Below are 21,174 nucleotides of genomic sequence, written 5' to 3'. Positions count from 1 at the left end.
ATGGTTATACCACATTTGATTATCTTTGCTACCACAGAACCAAAGGATGTTATTAGCAACCAATAATTCCGATTTCACAAATTGGACAAACTTGCAAAAGTGACTATTTTCAGTGTTTTATATTCCTAGAAGTCGTGTATTTGAATATCCAGAAGGAGCAGAAGAGATTTATATAGCATGACAAAGGTCCAGATGCTCACGTGCTCCGGTGCTGCAAAAGCACTGCATCTCAATAGAGTAGGTGTCAAATGGCCTCTGCAGTGTTTACAACCTCCTTCTCTCTCTCCATCCCCCCCTCTCTCTCTCTCTCTCTCTACGTCTCTCATTATCTCGTAGAGATTTGTAAGCCTTAGACTTTCCTCGATGCTCATAATTAACTATTCTAGATGTTTCTCACCCGGTACTACGTGTGACCTCCGGTGAGATGTTGACACCTAAAGTGCAACATGGATTCGCTCCCGTCACGTGCGAGCAACTTTCTCTGGAGAACCATAACTCGCGCTCGAGTTTTTTTTCATGAGCTCACTGGGAAATATGTTTGGGTTTATAGACTTAATTTTCTCCTCCCGGTGAGAGGGACGATGCTTAATCAGTCCCCAATGGGCGGGCGGATAACAGCCATGAGTCTTGCTGGTCCTCAGAGGAAAAGAGGGTCCAGAGAAGGTTAACATGAGTCACCCGTGTGATGCGTGAGCTAATTGTGGAAGTAACACAACATGAACCATAATTAGACGCAGTGATTGCCAGGCTTGAGTAAAAGAATAGAATCTAGAACGGGCGGGAAGTTAACAAAAATACCAAAAACCATTGACTCGAAAATATAAACCTTGCACTCATAAAGTTAATATAAAAATGATTAAATACAATTTCCAAATATTATTTATGTCATCTGGAGTGCACTTCGAGAGCAAGTAGGTGGTACCTTTCCAAGAACTTGCCTGCACAACCCAATAGAAATTTGGATCCAGATGGTAATCCAGAAAACATTACCATTAAAAACAAAACAAGGAAAATACAATAATCCCACACCCTATCTAGAAGATGTATTACTCTCTTCCTTATCAATTTATACAATAACATTTATCTTCAATTGTTTACCCTTACTTTCTTCTGAGATAATCGCAAATATTTGTTGCTAAATTTCTTTTCTAATATCATATTCCGATTAAAAAATGAATAATTAAAAAAAAAATGTAAACATCCCAGCAATATTTAAAGGGAAACTCAGCAAATGGGAGGTAACAAGGGCAGAGTCCATTATGATGTAATAATGGGCTTCACTCCTCCTCCAGCCAGCTGTAATCATGCCCTGCTTTGTTTATACAACAAGTCCCTTGGAGGTGGAGACTTCCAGGATTGATGACATGCGGTGACAAACCTTTTCGTTAAACCAATCACAGCAGAGTGGGTGTGGTTATAATTTTATCTCTAGAAAAACAAAGTGATCTCCTCGGGCGGGGCTTAAGATCATTTTCTAATGTAAATAAAAAGTTGGATAAATAAAAATACTATTTTACTTTGATGAGTTTTTTTGGCTATGGATGTAACTGTTTTTTTAGATGCATGAGAAAAAATGTGAATGAATTTCTGAGAGTCAAAGAAGAAACTCTTGACTGCTTCTCTGATGTCAACGCACCAAAATACACATTCAAATGTTACATAGCACGTCTGCTGGATCTTCTTTTAATCATCTCCTTCTTTCGGAGCTTCATGAGCATCATCTGAAGCTCTCTCCTTGAGTCCCTGTCGCGACATCCTGACACTCCCTGTTCAGCCCGGAGCTACCAGCCGGCTGTTGTGCTGTTATATATAGAGTCAGGCCACCTGTCAGTAAACACAACATAAAGTTCAGGAAGCAAATGTGAGCAGATTAGATAAAGACATCTACACAGCACTATCATACTTCCTTCACAATCATACTTAATATACTGTCGTACTTCCTACACTATCACACTTCCCTCACTACCATACTTCCTTCACTGTCACACTTCCTGCACTATCATACTTCCTTCACTATCATACTTCCTTCACTATCATACTTCCATCACTATCATACTTCCTACACTATGATACTTCCTTCACTATCATACTTCCATCACTATCATACTTCCTACACTATCATACTTCCATCACTATCATACTTTCTTCACTATCATACTTCCTACACTATCACACTTCTTACACTATCATACTTCCTACACTATCATACTTCCTACACTATCACACCTCTTACACTATCATACTTCCATCACTATCATACTTCCTACACTATCATACTTCCTTCACTATCATACTTCCATCACTATCATACTTCCTACACTATCATACTTCCATCACTATCATACTTCCTTCACTATCATACTTCCTACACTATCATACTTCCATTACTATCATACTTTCTTCACTAGTGAACCAGCGGGTTAAATGAAGGTTGGATTTAGTTGATTTCTCAAAACAATGCTTGCGCTAATGGCTAGTAAAAGTAAATAAAAATGCTCAACTTGACTCTTTCATTCATTCATTTTCTACTGCTAATAACCTTATGGGGGTCACAGGAGTCTATCCCAGTTCTTTCGGGCGAGAGCCAAGGGACCCCCTGGACAGGACACCAGTCTATCGCAGGACACAGAGACAAATAACTATTCACAAACACACTCATACCTGAGCACAATTTACCCAATTTCCCAATCTGTATGTTTCTGGACTGTGAGAGGAAACTGGTAGAGTGTCTGGCAGGCAACTTCAGCTCTAATTGGCTCGACGTCTCCTCCAATCCCAAAATGTGGGATCAATACAGGTCACGCTGAAAAGCTGTGACACATATTCCTCTCTCAAAATATACTTCATTTATAAAGTCGTTATAAAGTTAACATTTTTTAATCCGGTACCATCTAATTCATTAGATTTTTTTCTACGCAGTCAGCTGGTTTTACATCACCATCTCATCAATCTCTTTCGGCCTCCATCTGTGTCTTCTGTCCTTCCATTCTGCCCTCCCACCCCCTCCCTCCCACCATCACCTCCCCTGGGTTATTTGTCCAATTGATATAAAATGCATTGCTTTTGAATCTTTAATTTTCATTAAACGAAAGTGTTTGTAGTCCACACGCTGGCTCTCAAATGTAAATCTAAACTGCATTTTCCCTTGAGACTCCTCATTAGAGATGCTGGCCACAGTTTTGAGGCGACCGTGGCTGCTGCCACTGACACAGGCTGATCCGACTCCACTAACAAGCTGAAAAGTGCAGAGTCATACTGAGTCTAAGGCCATTTAGACCTTTGTTTCCATGAAGAATACACATTTTTTTAATGCAGAGGGATTATTAAAGTTTACCAACCTACTTACCTATCACCTACCTACCTACCTACCTACCTACCTACCTACCTACCTACCTACCTACCTACCTACCTACCTACCTACCTACCTACCTACCTACCTACCTACCTACCTACCTACCTACCTACCTACCTACCTACCTACCTACCTACCTACCTACCTACCTACCTACCAACTACCTACCTACCTACATACCTACCCACCTACCTATCACCTACCTACCTACCTACCTACCTACCTACCTACCTACCTACCTAACAACCCATCTACATACCTACCCACCTACCTACCTACCTACCTACCTACCTACCTACCTACCTACCTACCTACCTACCTACCTACCTACCTACCTACCTACCTACCTACCTACCTACCTACCTTCCCACCTACCTACCAACCCACCTACCCACCTACCTACCAAACCACCTACCCACCTACCTACCAACCCACCTACCCACCTACCTACCAAACCACTTACCCACCTACCTACCAACCCACCTATCAATCTACCCACCTACCTACCTACCCACCTACCTACCAACCCACCTACCCACCTACCTACCAACCCACCTATCAATCTACCCACCTACCTACCTACCCACCTACCTACCAAACCACCTACCCACCTACCTACCAACTCACTTACCAACCTACCCACCTACCTACCTACCTACCTACCTACTTACTTACCTACCTATCTACCTACCTAACTATGTACCTACTTACTTACCTACCTACCTACAACACAGGAATTTGTTGCGGTGGCGTTGAAGAATATAAAAATGAAATTGTACAAATTAAATAAAATGAAATTTATAATATAAAATACTCATATATTAAAACCAAAATATTACTGAGAACACATGAATGAGTCTAAACCCAGGTCAAGGACTTTATACCACGACAACCTCTGGTCCTCAAATTAGATACTGCTATCTAGACGTTCATAAAATGGTCTCCCAAAAGCCTACCGTTGTGAATAACTAAAGGCATTGAAGATTTTTCAAATGATGTCAGAGGTCTGTTGCCTATCAAAGATGGAATGAAGCGGCTCTTGAAGGGATTGATTTGACTCCGGGGAGTCAAGGATGCACATCAGCGGGTAGTGATGGGTCATATGAGGATTGTTGGGGCAACTGAAAAATGTCTATCACATAATGTATCTTCTATCATTTCTATCTATTTCTATAGCCATTTTAATCAATTCAAGCAGGTTAGCGTTTTACAAGAACCCAATCCAACACATTTAACACCAATCTCAACACTAAAAAAAAACAGCTTATATCGATGTCTTCTGTACTGAATACACAAGTCGATTGTTGGCGAGAGTGATTTGAATCTTTTAAAGGCAAAGAAAAAATTTGACCTACTTTCTAATAAGGTCAAAAGGGCTGTTTCCTAGTTTATGTAAATTGAATAAGTTCCATCAAAATAATTTACATGACATTATTTGCACATTTATTAGTCAAAAATATTCACTTTTTTGTTTGTTTTTCACGTGTAATGCTCATGGGCAATGTTTGAATGTATAATTGTTGTATAATAGCTTGTGTTATTTATTTAAAAATGTAATAGACTTGTTGGTTTGTTATTATACTTGAAGGCTGCTCCTCTTTCAATTACAGATGGGTTGGTGAAGCTTCATGAAACAAAACATACATGTCAAAACAAAAACTACATGTCAAATGCTTTTTGTGTCAACTTCGCAAATATGGAAGACGCTCCGAATACATTACCACATCGTCTCTTTACAATGATATGCCAAATAAACGTTGAGGCAAATCTGTAGCCTTGGATCAGGAGGTTACAGCTGTAGATATAAATCACAATGAAGCCGCGACACCAGACAGTGGCGCGCTGATAAGAGGAAAAGCGGAGCTGATGTACTACACAATAAAATAGCCCACAGCGTTCGTGATAAGAGTCGGTTGACAATGATAGACGACTCAACCGCTCGGCTCACAGGATGTCAGTAAACGTGGTTGGATTTTACACGTCCAGATACGTCTAGTGATCTTCTGTTCGTGATAAGCAAAAGAACAGAGATGGATAATAAAAAAAAAAGCAACACTTGAGTTGGACTGTCGGGACGTAGCATCTGCTTCTGCCACCCAGCTGGTGCAAACAAACACTCAATCACGGGGCGTTTATTCAACACATCCAGAGTCAAACATCAGTCTTCTACTGAAGCAGCTTTTTCTTATCCGTCTTATTCTTACCCACACACATGAGCCACTGTACAGTGTCGGAAAAATTGACAATTTTCTTTTCCCTTTTAACATTTGTTTGTACGTATCAACACATTAGTTCAATGTGAGAGAAGAGATATGTTTGATTGACTTTTCTGGGTTATTTCTGTTGTTGTTTTTTAAATGTCTTAGGCCACCACAAGCATTGGTGAAGGTAACATTTATACCAATCATATTTAACCAAAACTTTTTTCAAGAGAAAAGGTGAAAGGTGAAATAAAATAATAATGAAATAAATTATGGTAAAATGATTTAACATTTTCTTATTTATCAATCATTCCCATCGAGACATTAAGAAGTTAGTTTGCGTTGTCATTACTTTTAGTCTGTTGTTGGTACAGTTGTTGAGGCTAAATTCGAGTGCATGATGGACCAGCATTTTTAACATTTACATGTTAAAATTTCATGAAAAAGACATTCCAATCGCTTTGTTTATTTTTCCATTGATGACATGATGCAACTATCCCTACCTGTTCCCTGGTGGCATCATCAGGCTGTGTCCCGAATCGCGCACTTCTCTGAGTGCACTTGTTTATAGTACACATTGAGATAGCGCATGTACTTGGCCAGTGCACAAATTTGGACAGGGTAGAACTGTCTCAAATCAAACACTGTTGCTACACACCGGAAATGACTCGACAGCTTCTTCTTCTACTACTTTTTAATGGTCATTGCAACCAGCTGTTGAAACCCTATCAACACTTGACAGCACTTTTCGCCAATAAAAACAACTAGTGTTTTCTCAAGACATTTACGCCAGTATCTGCCCGAAGATGCGTCGTCAGTGACGTAGCTTCCGTTCAGCATCTTCTAGCCTTTTTCTTCCTTCTCTTTAGAGCGATTTTTCTTGTTAAGTCTCTTATTTCCTGGGTGTCTGAGCTTCTCTTGCCTAGCACTTAAGATTGTGATTCTTAGCATAGTTCTTAAATTGACTTTCCCTTCACGAGTCAAGTAAGGAAATATACCTTGCAAAAAAACTTGCTTGAATTGCTTTGATTCTGAGTCCTGTCTTCAGCCCAGGCCTGACAGTTTATCAGTGTAAAGAATTACAAAAATAAATGAAGATAAATTAATTAAACAAAGCCAGTTCGGTGGAAGGGCGGTGCCCCAGCGCCCTCTATGGGCCAGCCGCCACTAGTAAATATATATTGTTACGCTGCCGTCTCTCCGTCCGTCGGATGAGTGACTAATCGTTGGGTGGTTGAGTCGGGTCATCATTGATGTCGTTCTGGAGCTTTGTTTTTACGCAGAATCAAAAGGGAAAGCAAACCCGAGTGACTTTATGTTTACTTGAAGTCGCTGCAGATCAAATCTGTCAACCGTCTAATTCGTCAGACTCATCACCGAGCAACAGGAGATTATTGAATTTGTGTGTCTGCTCTCCCAGTATTTAATCAGAATTCTAAACAGCCTTTATGAGGTCAGATCCCCAGACACGATATTAGCGGAGACCCCTCCACCCACGCAAGCATTATGACGAGCCATCACCGACTCGAAAAGGGAGACTTTATGACCATCTGAGTCAGCTTGACCTGTTGACCCGTGGAAGGTGGACACTGCCGGAGACACGAGCGAGTCAAGGGTTATTATGTGGAACCAAACTTACGCGTATCACAAAATCGTTGCTGCTCGTGTGAGTAACGGAGCAGCTGGTCGCAGTCTTCAATCCTACCATTGGATCCGTCTCACAGCTGCCTGCAGATTACCTCCAGTGACTCATCTTGAGTGACTCGTGAATCACTGACAGGTAGAGCGAGCAGAAATCCATCGGTAGGATTGAGGTGGTAGACTTTCCAACGGCTTTAGACCCGCCTCAAGCAGATTTAACCTTTTTTTTTATGGATGCCATTTGACTCCAAATGTGGGTGTTGGTACTGGATATGATTAGCCCAATATATTGATCTCACGGTACATTATATCGTACAAAATTATACGATATGATTGGATATGTTTCGATACACTTGCATGATTTCAGGGGACACAAAAAATTGTAGTGACATCTAGTCATTTAAAAGATCAAATTAAAAAGCCAAAATATTTCCAAACATCAGCTTTAAAAGCTCCTGGAGTCAACTGTATCCTCTCGTCCTTAGTCATCACTGGGATCTCGTGGACTGACATTGTTCCTGTGTAGGACGTGACGACTGCTGCCATCTAGAAGAAGCATATATATACGTAAAAAAAATCCAATCATTTTACTTTAAACACACTTTATTAAATATTAATAGAAATAAATATACATTTGTTTTTTTAATTTACCTCCATAACTGTATATGTTTTAATAGAAGCCAGGGGGGTCGTCCCCTTTGACCCGTAGACGACACAAGGGATACCTCAAACACTTTTGACCCAACGGGTCCCTTTGACCCTGAGATAACAATAGGGTTAAGAAATACTTCACAAAGATGTTACTCTTAATCCAAAAAAGACGTTTACATTTTACACTGATTTTTTAAACTGCTCGTAATGGAATGGTAATCTCCATTTTTATTGTTCATTTATTACATTGTAGTTGTCAAAAACCAAACATGGAATGAAACATTTTGTGACATTTACACTATGAATGATTATAAAATAAGAACTGACTTCATGACTTCACCATCAGATCCTTCAATATCAGGATTGTGGTCATGAAAAATATCCCGGAGGAGTCACCCTGTCCTTTATTTTCAAGGCCTCTAGCCAAACTAATAAAGCTGTGTTTTATTACTCCTGTGATCCTGGAAAAAAAAAGGGCTGGGTGTGTTTTCATATGAGCATGTGTGTGTGTGTGGAAAATGCACATCAGTAAAAACCGCACATGTAGTTTACATGTTAGCGAGCTTCAAAAATAGGCATCGAAAACCATCACATGCTGCAACACTTTGGAGAGAAAATCTAAACACGTGAAGATGCCAGTGTTGACTTATCGTGAGTCATCAACAGACGACTGCATCACGTCTTCTCGCGGCTCAGGTTTATCATCACGGTTCAATATACGCGAGGAAAAAGGAACTTCTACATCTGATGAGTCATCAAAAGAATGGCCCCCTGCTGTTTGAAACTGTGAAGCGTTCTCTTAAAAGCACAGGAAAAGTTTCCTCCTGCACTTTCCTTACGTCAGTTGTGTGGATGTATTACCACGGAGCAGGTCCGGGCTGCCAGCCGGACTCTGCTGCCCCAGCATCCCTGTCCTGGATTAGTGGCAGATGATGGATGGCTTTTTTAAAAAACTCATTAATCTGCCCAATTTCTTTTTTTTGGATGCTTCCTTGTTTGCTTTTAACACGTATTCTCGTCCCTGTTGTGCAATAATGTGGAAATATGTTTTCACCTCTTGAAGAAACAAGTTGTTTTTAATAAGAATCGAAGCATGAAGTCAGACTACATTCCAGAAACAAATAATTCATTCGTGTGGGATTTCGTCAGCTTCGTGAAGAAGTGTTGTCTGCAGCTGGAAAATCCTATGAAATAAATCGAAGGAGGAGCTCGGAGTTTTCTCCGCTCGTATTTTCTGTCTGGAAGAATCGGTCACACGGGTTCCTCTCCTGATGTACCTCTGCCTACCTCCCCTGCTGTCGCCAGAGATGTGACTCGTGTGAGCACCGATGATCAAAAAGGTTTCTCACAAGTTTAGAAGAGGAATATCTTGTCAGAGGTGATTTAAATGTACTGAGAAACAAGTTCCCAGTTAATGAAAATGTATGGTTTGGTTAATCTGTCTCTTAGCAAAGTCACACAAGTTCCTTTTAGAAAATTATATGGAATTTTAACTTGGATTTCATGAAACAAATGGTTCAATTTGGAGTGTTTTTTATCGACTTGTATGGTCTCAAACTGCTTCCCCTTTTTGTTTCCAACTATTAAAATCTGATGCAACAAACTGCTAAATCCAACATCAACAATTATTGATCAGAACATGTGTAAAAGTACTGTAGGGTTGTGGTATCATATGATCATTAAAGCAGCTCTAGGTAGGTTTGTACTAAAATATTTTCATAAAACTAGTTAAATGACTCATATACCCTGACTTGAGGTGTTTTGTGTGATTTTTATTTTCACTGTAAAAGTTATTGGGGATGGTGTGAAAAAAATTGCGCTGGTTATGGTGGTGAACGGGACGACAAAGTTAAAGTTATGTTATTTACAAAGCCGTCATAATGCATATAATATTCATAACCCACAATCTGATTCATTACTTAATCAGTATCCATCCTTCATTCAGTCAATGGAAGTCTGGAAATGGAACATTCGTCCAACTGTTACAAACCGGGACATGGCAACTTTTGCGACATTTAGCCAGTGCTCATGGGAAATGTGGTCTCCCACTACCACTTCAATCCACTGGCGTCGCTCGACTAAAAATCGCATAGAATCTCTTTAACGAGTTAGTTTCATGTAACAGATGTTTTCACTAATCAACACCTCCAGTGTGAGGTTTGTCAGGCTCCGTGTCAGGTGTTGCTAAGCTAATTGGTGTTTCGACAGAAAAATAAATCCTTCCTATGTTCAAACTCTCTGTTTTAGTGTAATAGGGTGTGTCTGGAAAATATCACAAATGTATTTGTATCAAAATGAACATACAGTAAATTCCTACATAACAAAAATATCCCTTCAGGTGTAAAGTTGCAACATGAATGCGGTGACCATCTAAGTGTGATACATCTAAGTATACATCTGAAGTATGGCTCAGAACATGTTTCGTAGCTGTCTAGTATTCAATTATGATGCTGTTTAAACAAGTATATATTTGTAGTATTGTTGAGTACTTGGCTCTCGTGTTGCAGAATTTACATGACTCTTGACGAAGTCGAAAATCTTTTAATTTGTTTCAAAACCAAAATATGTCCAAACATCAGCTCTAACAGCTGCTGGAGTCAACCGTATCCCCTCATCCTCAGTCATTACTGGGACCTTGCAAAATATCAGTGTTTCTTTAGCTGGGGAGGACGTAATGACTGCTAAAATATAGAGGCTGGAAGTTTAATTGCAGAACAAAAATGAACAAATTTCAATGTTTATCATACATTTTGAAAAAAATCCAATCATTTTATTTTAAACACACTTCATTCAACTGTAAACCCTTAAAGTATTATTATTGTAATACAGTACCTTCACCAGGCCTGTTTGTGGATTTGTAATGGTCTTGCATAGAAAATGACTGAAACTTTAAAAACGAAGCTATAATTCAAAACACATACTTAAAGATGGTCAATATTTCAAGCTCGAGTTCTCCTTTTTGTTTTCTGAATCGACAAATTAGAAACACAAGAGAAAATGATCCGTCTTTTTAAAAAGTTGTATTTCAGACAGAGATGTTGAACTAACATGCATGGTAGTTCTTTTTTTGCCCTCAATTCTGTGTCACAAGAAGCCAGAAAAGGTATCCTTGAACGTGATAGTTCACCTAAAATTCTCATGACGACAAAGGATACGGATTCTTTTCAAAGTAATCTGTTCCCTTTTGGAGTTATAGGAAAAAATGTTGGTTATTTGAATGTGGCGACTGGAGCTCACTGTCCATAAAGACACTTGAAACATCAAAACTACTGCAGTGTCCCTCTTGTTGTCACACCTTGACAAGGAAAATTGTTCTGGAAAATCTTAACTCCCAAGCTTTAGAATAATCTTTAAGGCTAACATGCTACACAAACAGGAAGTACTTCAGGAAAATATTGCAAGCGTTTCCAGTAGACAGATCGCTAACTAATCCTAAGGTTGGCTTCCTCAGATACTTTTCTTTGGAAATGTTCAAATAATTCTGCCTCAAATTAAACCACAATGCAAACAAAACCCATTAAGGGGGATTTTAGGTCGCCTCGGTCATGGAAAATGCGGAGTCGTAATTACTAGTAATTATCTCCACTGTGAAACTCAACTAGTATAAAGAACTTCAAGTACTAAATACACTGTTAACTGCCCGAGGTGACGGAAACGTGTCTTGCTCAGACTGAAACAGAACTCAAGCCCATCTGTTGGTTGAAAACTTCTCTTGTTTGTGTCAGCGGCCCAATTAGAGCAGCAGACTGGAGACGACCCGACTGAACTTGGCATGTTGATTCCTCGTGACACGGCCAGACCAAACTTGATGGCACCAAATTTAGATGACAGGATCTGTGCTCGCAGCGAGCCTGCAAATCTGTTTGCATTATGGCTCCACTGCAGATGGTGCTGCAGCTACAAGAATAAATGAGCATGAGTTGTGCCTGTGAACAATTCATCACAGTACAAAGCAGGAAGTCTCTGCAATGGTTCATGATCTGCCACCACTCACTGCTGCAGTGCCTTACTTTATTTTGAAGTATTTATATGGGTATTTTTCTTTTTTTAAAGGCACTTTTTGGAGGGTTTTGTGTGGATATACCTTTACCCTTAACCCTTATCCCAGAATTGCAAAAATGTTCATTTTGGTTCAACCACATTAACATGGTCGAGAAGTTGCACAACCTCAAGTTTTTATTTTGAGCAAAATACCTTTGATTTACTAGAAAATATCTGATTCAAGTAAGTAAAAAAAATTCTGATGAGTAGCGGTCAATACATAGCCATTAACAATACCAGAAAAGAATGTAAATTAAACTATGTTTTCAAAATGGACAAATGCAATGTAGGAATTAACGCTATAAGTAAGTAAGTAAGTAAGTAATTTATATTTATAGAGTGCTTTTCTAGACCAGGGTCACAAAGCGCTTTAAAATACTCCAAAAATATAAACTAAAAAGATCAAGATAACACAGAGAAAAACACAGGTGTCCCATAAATTAGAGTTGTCTCTGATATATATATATATATATGTATATACCGTATTTTCCACACTATAAGGCGCACTTAAAAGCCTTTAAATTTCTTTAAAAAATACAGTGTGCCTTATTATCCGGAGCACCTTATATATATGAACATTACCTGGTGGGTGACTTGTTTACAAACACTTTCATGACTCTGCGCTGTCAGTCATTGCGTCATCACGGGATGGGATTAACGACGCACATCACATCATGTCGGACAGCTATGGAGTAATATTACTGCCACCGTTATGAGCGAGTGTTTCTTGGTTGTTGTACACTCAAAAAACTTTGCTGCGCGCTCAACCAGTCATACACGTATGTTGAACATGTCTTACACGGGCTCTAGCTGTCATACACGCGCTCAACTTCACTGCTGCGCACTCAACATTTGTCTGCTCAGTACACCAGTTTCACGTGCTTCTGCTAGAATCATTGTCAGAACGCTTAGTAAAGTTTGACTTTATCTGACTGTTTTGTTGACATTCCCTTTAGCACAGCTTTATCTAGTGGATGCATAACACAACCCCAGTCAAACGTTTGACTGTATCTGTACCTGTTTTTTTTAGAATCCCTTATTTGTCCCGCGAAGGGAAATTCGGTAGTGCTTTTGACAGCCATTCACACATACTGAAGGGAGTAGGCTGCACACCTGCGCCAAGTCTACCATCAGGAGCAATCAGGGTAAAGTGCCCCCCATTATTCTATGCGCCTTATAATCCGGTGCGCTCTATTTATGAAAACAGTTTGAAAAAAGGCCATTCATTAAAGGTGCGCCCTATAATGCGGAGCGCAATAATGCGGAAAATACAGTACACAAGATCGAACTGAGTCTCAGAACCACTGTTGACTACACTCTGTCTTATATACACATATATACATACATACAGGTGTTTTTGGATGTTTTCAGGACACAAAAGAAACCTGCACGCCAAGATGCTGATTTATCACATGGAATCTAATCAATGCAGAGGCTTTTTAGTTTACCAAGGATTCTCAGAGCTCTGTTATCTGGAGCTGTAAGCTTCCTGTACGGTCCCCCATGCATACATTCTTAAAACATGTTGTCCTTACCACGAAGTGGGTCACAGGGACCCTTACTTGGAGCCACATCTAAGGGAAGGCTCCGTTGGTGAGCGCCCAGTGGGTGGGCTTCTATCAACAGGGCCCTGTTGTTTTCAGCCTTGGCAGAAAGATGGTAATCCTCCTTAAGGATAGACACAGTCTTTTGGAAGAAACTCATTGTAGAACTGGTGCTCCTCCATAACAAGGGGAGACAGTTGAAGTCTTACCCCTATGGGATTCCTCCTGGAAGTTTCCCTTGTATTTGTTTCGGGAGATGACCCCGGCACAGACAGAGGACAGGTTGGAGGGACTATTTTGTCAGAGAACACCTTGGTATCCTTTCAGAAGAGCTGCAAACATTTCTGACAAAAGGGAAGTATTGGCCTCCTTCTTCACGACTACCACTGCAACCTGACCTCTGAAAAGTGGTAGCAAGATGGATGGATTCAGACTCTGCAGTTAGCCAGAGTTGTAAAGATAATCCAAACGGAATCAGTGAGCGGAGGGCAGGGTCATTATCCTTAGACAATGGACAGCTCTGGTAAGGAATAGGTTATGTTCAATAACACCTGTAGCTTGACGATACCATCACAGGTGTTTTCCCATAATTCCCATTTTAATAAACTTCTAATATGAAAGATCATCTGTGTCCAGCTGCTTCCATTAATGACGTCAAATTCACCACAATCCTTCAGAGACTGCTCCTCCCCGTATCACCGAAAACAACGCGGCATTATTTTAATTCATCCCTGAGATCGGGCTCACATTGAAGAGGCTGATCCCGCTTCTATAACAAGTTTTCATTACTTTGGAGATATGTGAATGGTAATTAGAGATCGTCTATCATGATAGGCCATAAGCCGATCAGAGTGTGAAGTCATTTGGAGAAGTAATTAACTTTATTATGCCGGAGTTTAGCAGAACGAAGTAATGACGTCAACTTCAGTCAAAGACGATGACCTACATAGACATGAAGGATTTTTTTTTTACTGGGTATTAAGAAGTCTGTGAAGTCATAGTTATAAAGACCAATTGGAGAAAGATTGTCCAATTTCCTTCAATGGCAGCATTTATTCCCCGTAGAAGCGTTTCATTAGTGTCGGAAAATTGCTTTATTAATTTGTAGCTGATGTTTGGACCAATCTTCATGCTTAATGTTGACTTGCATTTGACTTAATCAAGGGTTCAAGTACGTTGGGGGTTTGTTCATGAGTGAAAGACTTAATCGGACCAAATCCGGTTGTGGTGTGCTTGACACGCAAAAAAACCTCAAACATAACGTAACTGGATGTTGTGCAAGACCGAGCGAAAGTCATGAGGTCTCTATATTGGTCTGTAAAGGTGAAGACAGGGCTGAGCCTAAGGGTGCAGCTCCTGAATTATCCGTCAATTTATGCTAATACTTTGTAGAGAAGAAAGATAACGGATACAAGCAGAGCTCAAACAAGTTCACTGATTATCTGGACACTCCCTAAGAAGGGAATTGTCCCAAAGTAGACCCGGTGATACTCTCTAGTGGTGCTTTTGCAGTACACACATCCAGCCTGACTCGACCTGACTTGTTGTGTTTTCCCCAGGCATGTTCCTGACTCTCAATAGGCAAGGCCGTCATAAATTTTAATTTAAGCGTCGCTAAATTTGATTGTGATTTTTTTTCCCGCAAAATGGCAGATTTGTATTTTGAGTCGGGAGTCGTGCTGCTGACTCATCAGTGACGTCAATCTCCAACCAATCGGTGGCCGGCAGTTGGTCCACCTCACCTTTTTAGCGCCGGCCCAGCTTACTTGGAACCAGAGCGGAGAATGTACTGAAAGTAGAATCTCCCAGCCGTTGGGAAAGGGGCATAACTGTCTATCGATGTTTCTTGGACACCTTTTAAGGATGACGCCCTCTTGAAGTGTTCTGGGCATGTCCAACTGGTAGTAGACCTCGGAGAAGACCAAGGACACGTTGGAGAGACTATGGCTGTGTCCCGAATCGCGCACTTCTCCGAGTGTATTGGTTTACAGTACACATTAATGGCACCAAATAAACAAATAAACCACTGCCACTACACACTTACCGGAAATGACTTGACTGCTTCTTCTTCAACTACTTTTTAACGCTCATTACAACCAGCTGTTGGAACACTATCGCTAACACTTGACAGCACTTTTCACCAACTGAAACAAGTTATTTAGTTGTGTTTTATTTTGTTATTATTGTTGTTGTGTTGTTTTGTAGTAAAAATTAGTGTTTTCTTGAGACATTTACGTCGGTATCTGCTCTGAAAACGCATCGTCATCTGAGATCTAAGATGACAGTCATTGAGGGTGGAAAGTGTCCATCAGTCCACACTCATTTTCTGGCTATTGGAGTGCACCAATTTAGTGCTCATTTCGCACTTCGTTTTCGCATACTGCCAATTGGAATGCACTTGTGCACTCAAAATACTAAGTGTAAGTGCAGAAGTACGCGATTTAGGACACAGCCTATGTCTACCTTTGAAACATCTTGGTAGTGATGGGCTTGTGACACTGCTTCATGAAGCTTCATCTGACCATCACTACATCTAGGTCGCTCTGATTCGGATGCTGACATTGTTTAGCTTAAACTCTATTTATAGGCTCATCTTCCAAACTTTAGACACCCAAGAACCCATTAGTTTAGTTGTGAGTTATATTACTAGTTTCCTTCATGATGCTTCCCCAACGACTTGTAGTTTTCAACTGTGCTGTGTCTCAAATCGTGTACTTCTCTTAGTGCACTGCTTTACAGTACACTGTAAGCAATTGCACTTACTTGTGCAGTGCTCAAATTTTCGACAGGGTGGTACTGTCTCAAAAAAAACACTGCTGCTACGCACTAACCGGAAATGACTCGACCGCTTCTTCTTCTACTACTTTTTAAAGCTAAGCTTTGTAACCGGCTGTTGGCCGACAAATTGAGAGTGCTTTATGTCAATCTAAACAAATGATTAAGTTGTGTTTCATTTGGTTATCACTGTTGTTTTGTGGTAAATTGATGTTTTCTTGAGACATTTACGCAGGTATCTGCAACGAAGACACGTCGTCAGTGACCTAGCTTCCGCTTTAGCATTGCCTACGTCACAAGATGGCGGCCGTTAAGGGTGGAAAGTTGTCCATCTATCCACACTCAATTTTCTGGCCATTTGAGTGCACCAATTGAGTGCTCATTGCGCACTACATTTTCGCACACTGCTCATCGGCACACACTTGTGTACTCAAAATATTAAGTGTAATTGAAGAAGTGCGCGATTTGGGCCACATCCATGGTCTAGTCGTTGTGTACTCGCTAGTTTGTGTTTTTGAGTGAATACACGGTTGTGTTAGTGTTGATGTGGGTCAGGTAATAATGTATACTTCAGAACATGAATGATTAAGGTTGATGAATTATTCAACAGTGTCAGTGGGAGGGGCGTTAATGTCGTTAAGGTTTTTTAAGCAACGTTTATTCCCCTCGCAATGCAGTACAATGTATTTTTTTTCCGTCATCATGACACGGCGTCTGTGCCGGTCATGTGGTCAGATTACGTGCGGGACGACGTTTATCCTTCCACCCGGTCGGACGCTACATATGCAGATGGGGAGGATTGACCTGCCCTGCTGGAGGACGCCGGCGACCTCAGGAGGAGCAGGACTTGCTGCAATGCAGCAGAGCGGATCAGTGATGCTCCGTGCACACACACACACACACACACACACACACACACACACACACACACACACACACACACACACACACACACACACACACACACACACACACACAGTTCATCTTGAATCACTGGAGCGGTCATTAAGTAGCTAGAGAGACACGCTGGATATTAATAAAAAGCGATCTTTAGATGTGCGAGCACGAAAAGGTGTCTTTTTATTGACAACTGCAGGTGAACAAATGTGTGGCACAGAGCCAAAATAATACTTATTAATACTTACTTAATACTTATACTATATTCTGTGTGTGTGATTATCAAAAGCTTGTGTATTGTGGGAGCGATATTAAACCGTTTTCTTTGGCACTATTACTCTGTCATTTATTTCTTCTCATCATGTAGTAAAAGTGCACAAATATAAAGTAATCAATAAAAGGTGTCAAAAAATATTCACTTTTTAAAACCAGAAAGTTTATTTTCAGCTCTGGACTTGGGGAGTGTCTGAAGAAAGGGAGTTGAAATTTTGAGTTCAAACTGTATTCAACCTTTTTTTTTTTTCAAGATCACCTACCCCTCCTTTAAGCATATGGACTCACTTCTGTCTGATACAGAATTGAAGTATTTATCTTATTTTCCAGAAACATGTGCATTTTCTTAATATGATTTACTTGTATTATATTATATACACAAAAAACACAATCAATTTATTTAAAATATGCAGTATTTAATACATATTTTAGAAGGAAGAGAAGGAAATATTTATATACGTTTTTTTTTTTACAGTCATTTTCTAGTCTTTTTGAGGTATTTGGATTTTACAAGTAAGATTTCTTTAGTAAAAAAAAACATAAAATACTTTCATACTTTTACAGCCTTCATTGGCGAAACACTAACTATATAACAATTACTTATAAACTGCAATCTAGGATCCAAGCCGATCGGATAATAAATAGAAAACAGTAATCACTAAACCTAATCAGGGTTTCAGTCCTCGCAGGAATAGAATGTGGGGCAGCACATAGGACTTCAGCGCTAGACCCTCATTAAAGAGACTCATTTAGTGGGTCACTTGAGTAAAACCCCAATCACTCCAAGCAATCAGATCGCTTGATCTCGGCGGGATTACTGTAAACCAAGGGGGAAAAGCTGGAAGGCGAAGACAGACTCAAACAATTGCACTTCATAATGTAAATTGCAATTTATTAAGTCTGTCAAGGATGGTGTTGGAAAATAAATAAATAATTAAACGTAAACTACAAAAGTTCAGGGAAACCAATAATGGGAGCAACAGGATGTTTTGTCGATATTTTATTATAAATTCTCATTTATTTGGTTGTATTGAACTGAACTAAAGACATTGGTTTTCCCTTGTTTGGCTCTTTTCCATTAAAATAAATGACCACAACAAAAAACATTTGAATTAATAAATTAAAGTATATTATAGCTAAAATAAATAGTGGCAACATGTGTCATTGTCTTAGGGTTGCTACGTAACATCCGTATTGATTTATTGACTTTAGAAGGCAGCAGAGCCACTCTTTATAACAATAAATATGATTTATCGATCAATAAATCGATCACTATTCATACTGATACTGGATCGATCTATGTTTTTTGTATCAATATACATACATTTTTGAAGAATGCAGTTTGACTAATCATTTTTAAATTTAAAATGTACCTTGTAAACAACCAAGACTGACTGTAAAAAAAAAAAGGTGCAGCTGTTGAGAAAGTCAAAGAATGTTTAAGAAGGTGTTGATGGCAGAGGAAGAGGAAGTGGATGCGACACAGCTTCGGGAGGAAATCTCTCTCAGTGCTGCTCATTGTTTTCTTAAAGTTGCTGTCCATTGTCCTTCCCTTCCGTGGAATTTTGTTGCGCAATTTTCGCTTTATGAATTTGTGTGTGAGTTTTTGTCCGCATGAATCAGGAAAAAAAACCAGAACAACTTTTGTTAGCACTCTGATTATCATCATATAATGACATTAGAAACAATAGCGCTGTTGAAAAATACAGCTCCAGGGTCGGACGCCGTTGGAGTCTTTCCCAGATACTTACGAGAAAAAGGAAGAAGCTGAACAGACCGATGGTTCAACTCAGGCCACGCACCAGAGAGACAACCACTCGCACACTCTCGCAAATCCACCGCCCACTGTGGGACAAAATCAGAGTGCCCGCCGGAGTCCCGCAGAAGCTTCCAAGGCGGGTTTCGACCTACAGTCTTTCTGCAGTGAAATGTATACATTCAGTACCATGAATAATGCGGAAAAATATTCCGAATGAAAAATGTCTCAATAGCTGTTTTTTTAATGTCAAGAATGATTTTGCAATTTTGAATATGGCACTTGAAAAACACCTTTTCTAGATTGTTTATGTCAATAAAAAATAATTAAACAGAAATTACACTGTATTAATAATTTTCCTCCCAATAAATACATTTTTTTCTCTTACTATCCACAAACACGTGTCATAATCTCTTCCAAGGAAGTTTTTTTCCCGTCATTAAGTGTATAATTAACTAATGTGTTGATTTAAGTGTGTCTTAAATAGATGTTTATGTTGTACTCAGCAGTATGTGTCTGTAAACATTTCTCTTTACATTCAAAATGATCTTAACTCCGAAAACACTTTGTTGTTTTTCTGGATATGAAATCTTGTTTACCAGAACCACCGTATGCCACTAATCCCGGAAGTCTCCACCGTCAAGGGACTCGTTGTATAAACAAAGCGGGCGTGATTACAGCTGGTTGAAGGAGGAGGAGCATAGACTATTATTTTGTCATAATGGAATCCGCTCTCGTAACCTCTCGTTCGCCAAGATGGGGGAGAACCTTATAAAGTAATAAGTTCAAAACATGGTCATGATGAGGGACTTACTGCAGTTGGAGATGAAGACTTCAACATTTAAACATGTGAGTGAGTCATGAAAGTTGTTTTCACATTAGTTGAATTTTGGGTGAACTGCCATGTTGCCATATTGTAATTATATTGTGAAGCTAGTTTGGCAGAATGCAAACAAAAGTCAGTTGTACATAAAAGATTCTGTTTATTATTCATATAGGTACTGTATATTGTATGCATCTTCATATAATAGTGCTAATACAATTACGTCAAAAATAATATTAATATCATATATATTCAGATATATAGAAAACTAATCCATTGATCTACTTTTTAACTATAATTTTTCCTTTTATATATAAAAAAAGGACAGGAAGAAATGTATAATTGTCCCGCAGCTTGAATATAGGCGCTTCACGGGGGCGAAATAGAAAAAAATAACACCTGAACGTTGCATCTTAAAGAACCACAACATCTGTCAGCAGCTATTAATGTCCATTATCTTGGTTTAAGACACAGAGTTAAAGAGATTTTTGTCTTCACAAAAAAACATTTCGACTAGTATGTTATGTTATAGTTTTGAACTTCAGTTGAAACGATTAACAATTGGAAATTTAACAAGAAGGAATGAAAAGGAGGAGCAATAGAAGGAGAAAGATTAAACACCGGTCCGTCAATTCAAACATGAGGAGTAATCCAGAGATAAATAGGAGGGGAGTTCCAATAGTTAGTCTCGTGTGCCACTCCACCGATGGTCAACGTTTGTAAACAGAGGGTTTGCGACACAAACTAGTTCTTTTCGGTCGTGGTTCCGAGCTCTCTCCGGGAGGTAGCCGTGTCACAGTTGGCAGGGAGAGATCAATCCGTTCGACTCGCAGCAGTCTTGTTTTACACACCCGCCGCCGCCGCCTCAACCTCTCGAGTGGGAATGAAAAGATGGTGGAGGGGAGGTGTGTGTGGGGGGGGAGGGGCTGTGATCCATGGACCGAGCCATGGAGTGCAGCATCCAGGGGCCTCTGTGACGAGCAAGGCTAGCGAGGCAGAAGGTCTGCGTCACTGTAGCGTCTCACTTTAGGCGAGTCTTTCCAAGTCGGCTTCGGTCAAGACGAGGCGTCGAAGCTGTGGAGACAGAAATGATTGTGAAATTAAGTACTGTGTTTTTAATATTCAGTTCATTAAACTACTGAAGCCACACCCATGACATTAGAAACCGACACACGAGAAAATACAACGATGCCAGCTTGTTTTGGTACCGTTGATACTAA

The 21,174-nt window shown here is 39.8% G+C and overlaps 1 protein-coding gene across 2 annotated transcripts in view; it reads right to left on the bottom strand.

Annotated features, from left to right (window-relative positions):
• Positions 1-20,094: 20,094 nt before the first annotated feature.
• Positions 20,095-21,174, bottom strand: part of ccdc85al (coiled-coil domain containing 85A, like) — a 35,940-nt gene continuing 34,860 nt past the window's right edge. For both annotated transcript variants that reach the window (XM_087804762.1, XM_087804770.1), the window contains one exon: positions 20,095-21,028. In XM_087804762.1, coding sequence (XP_087660888.1) covers positions 21,010-21,028 — 19 coding nt within the window. In that variant the 3' untranslated portion in view covers positions 20,095-21,009. The remainder of the gene's footprint in view (positions 21,029-21,174) is intronic.

The sequence above is a fragment of the Callionymus lyra genome, chromosome 1 (assembly GCF_982586985.1).
Source record: "Callionymus lyra chromosome 1, fCalLyr1.hap1.1, whole genome shotgun sequence".
NCBI lineage: Eukaryota > Metazoa > Chordata > Actinopteri > Syngnathiformes > Callionymidae > Callionymus > Callionymus lyra.
Note: the sequence above shows the minus strand (reverse complement) of the source record. Positions and strands in the feature narration are given on the sequence as shown.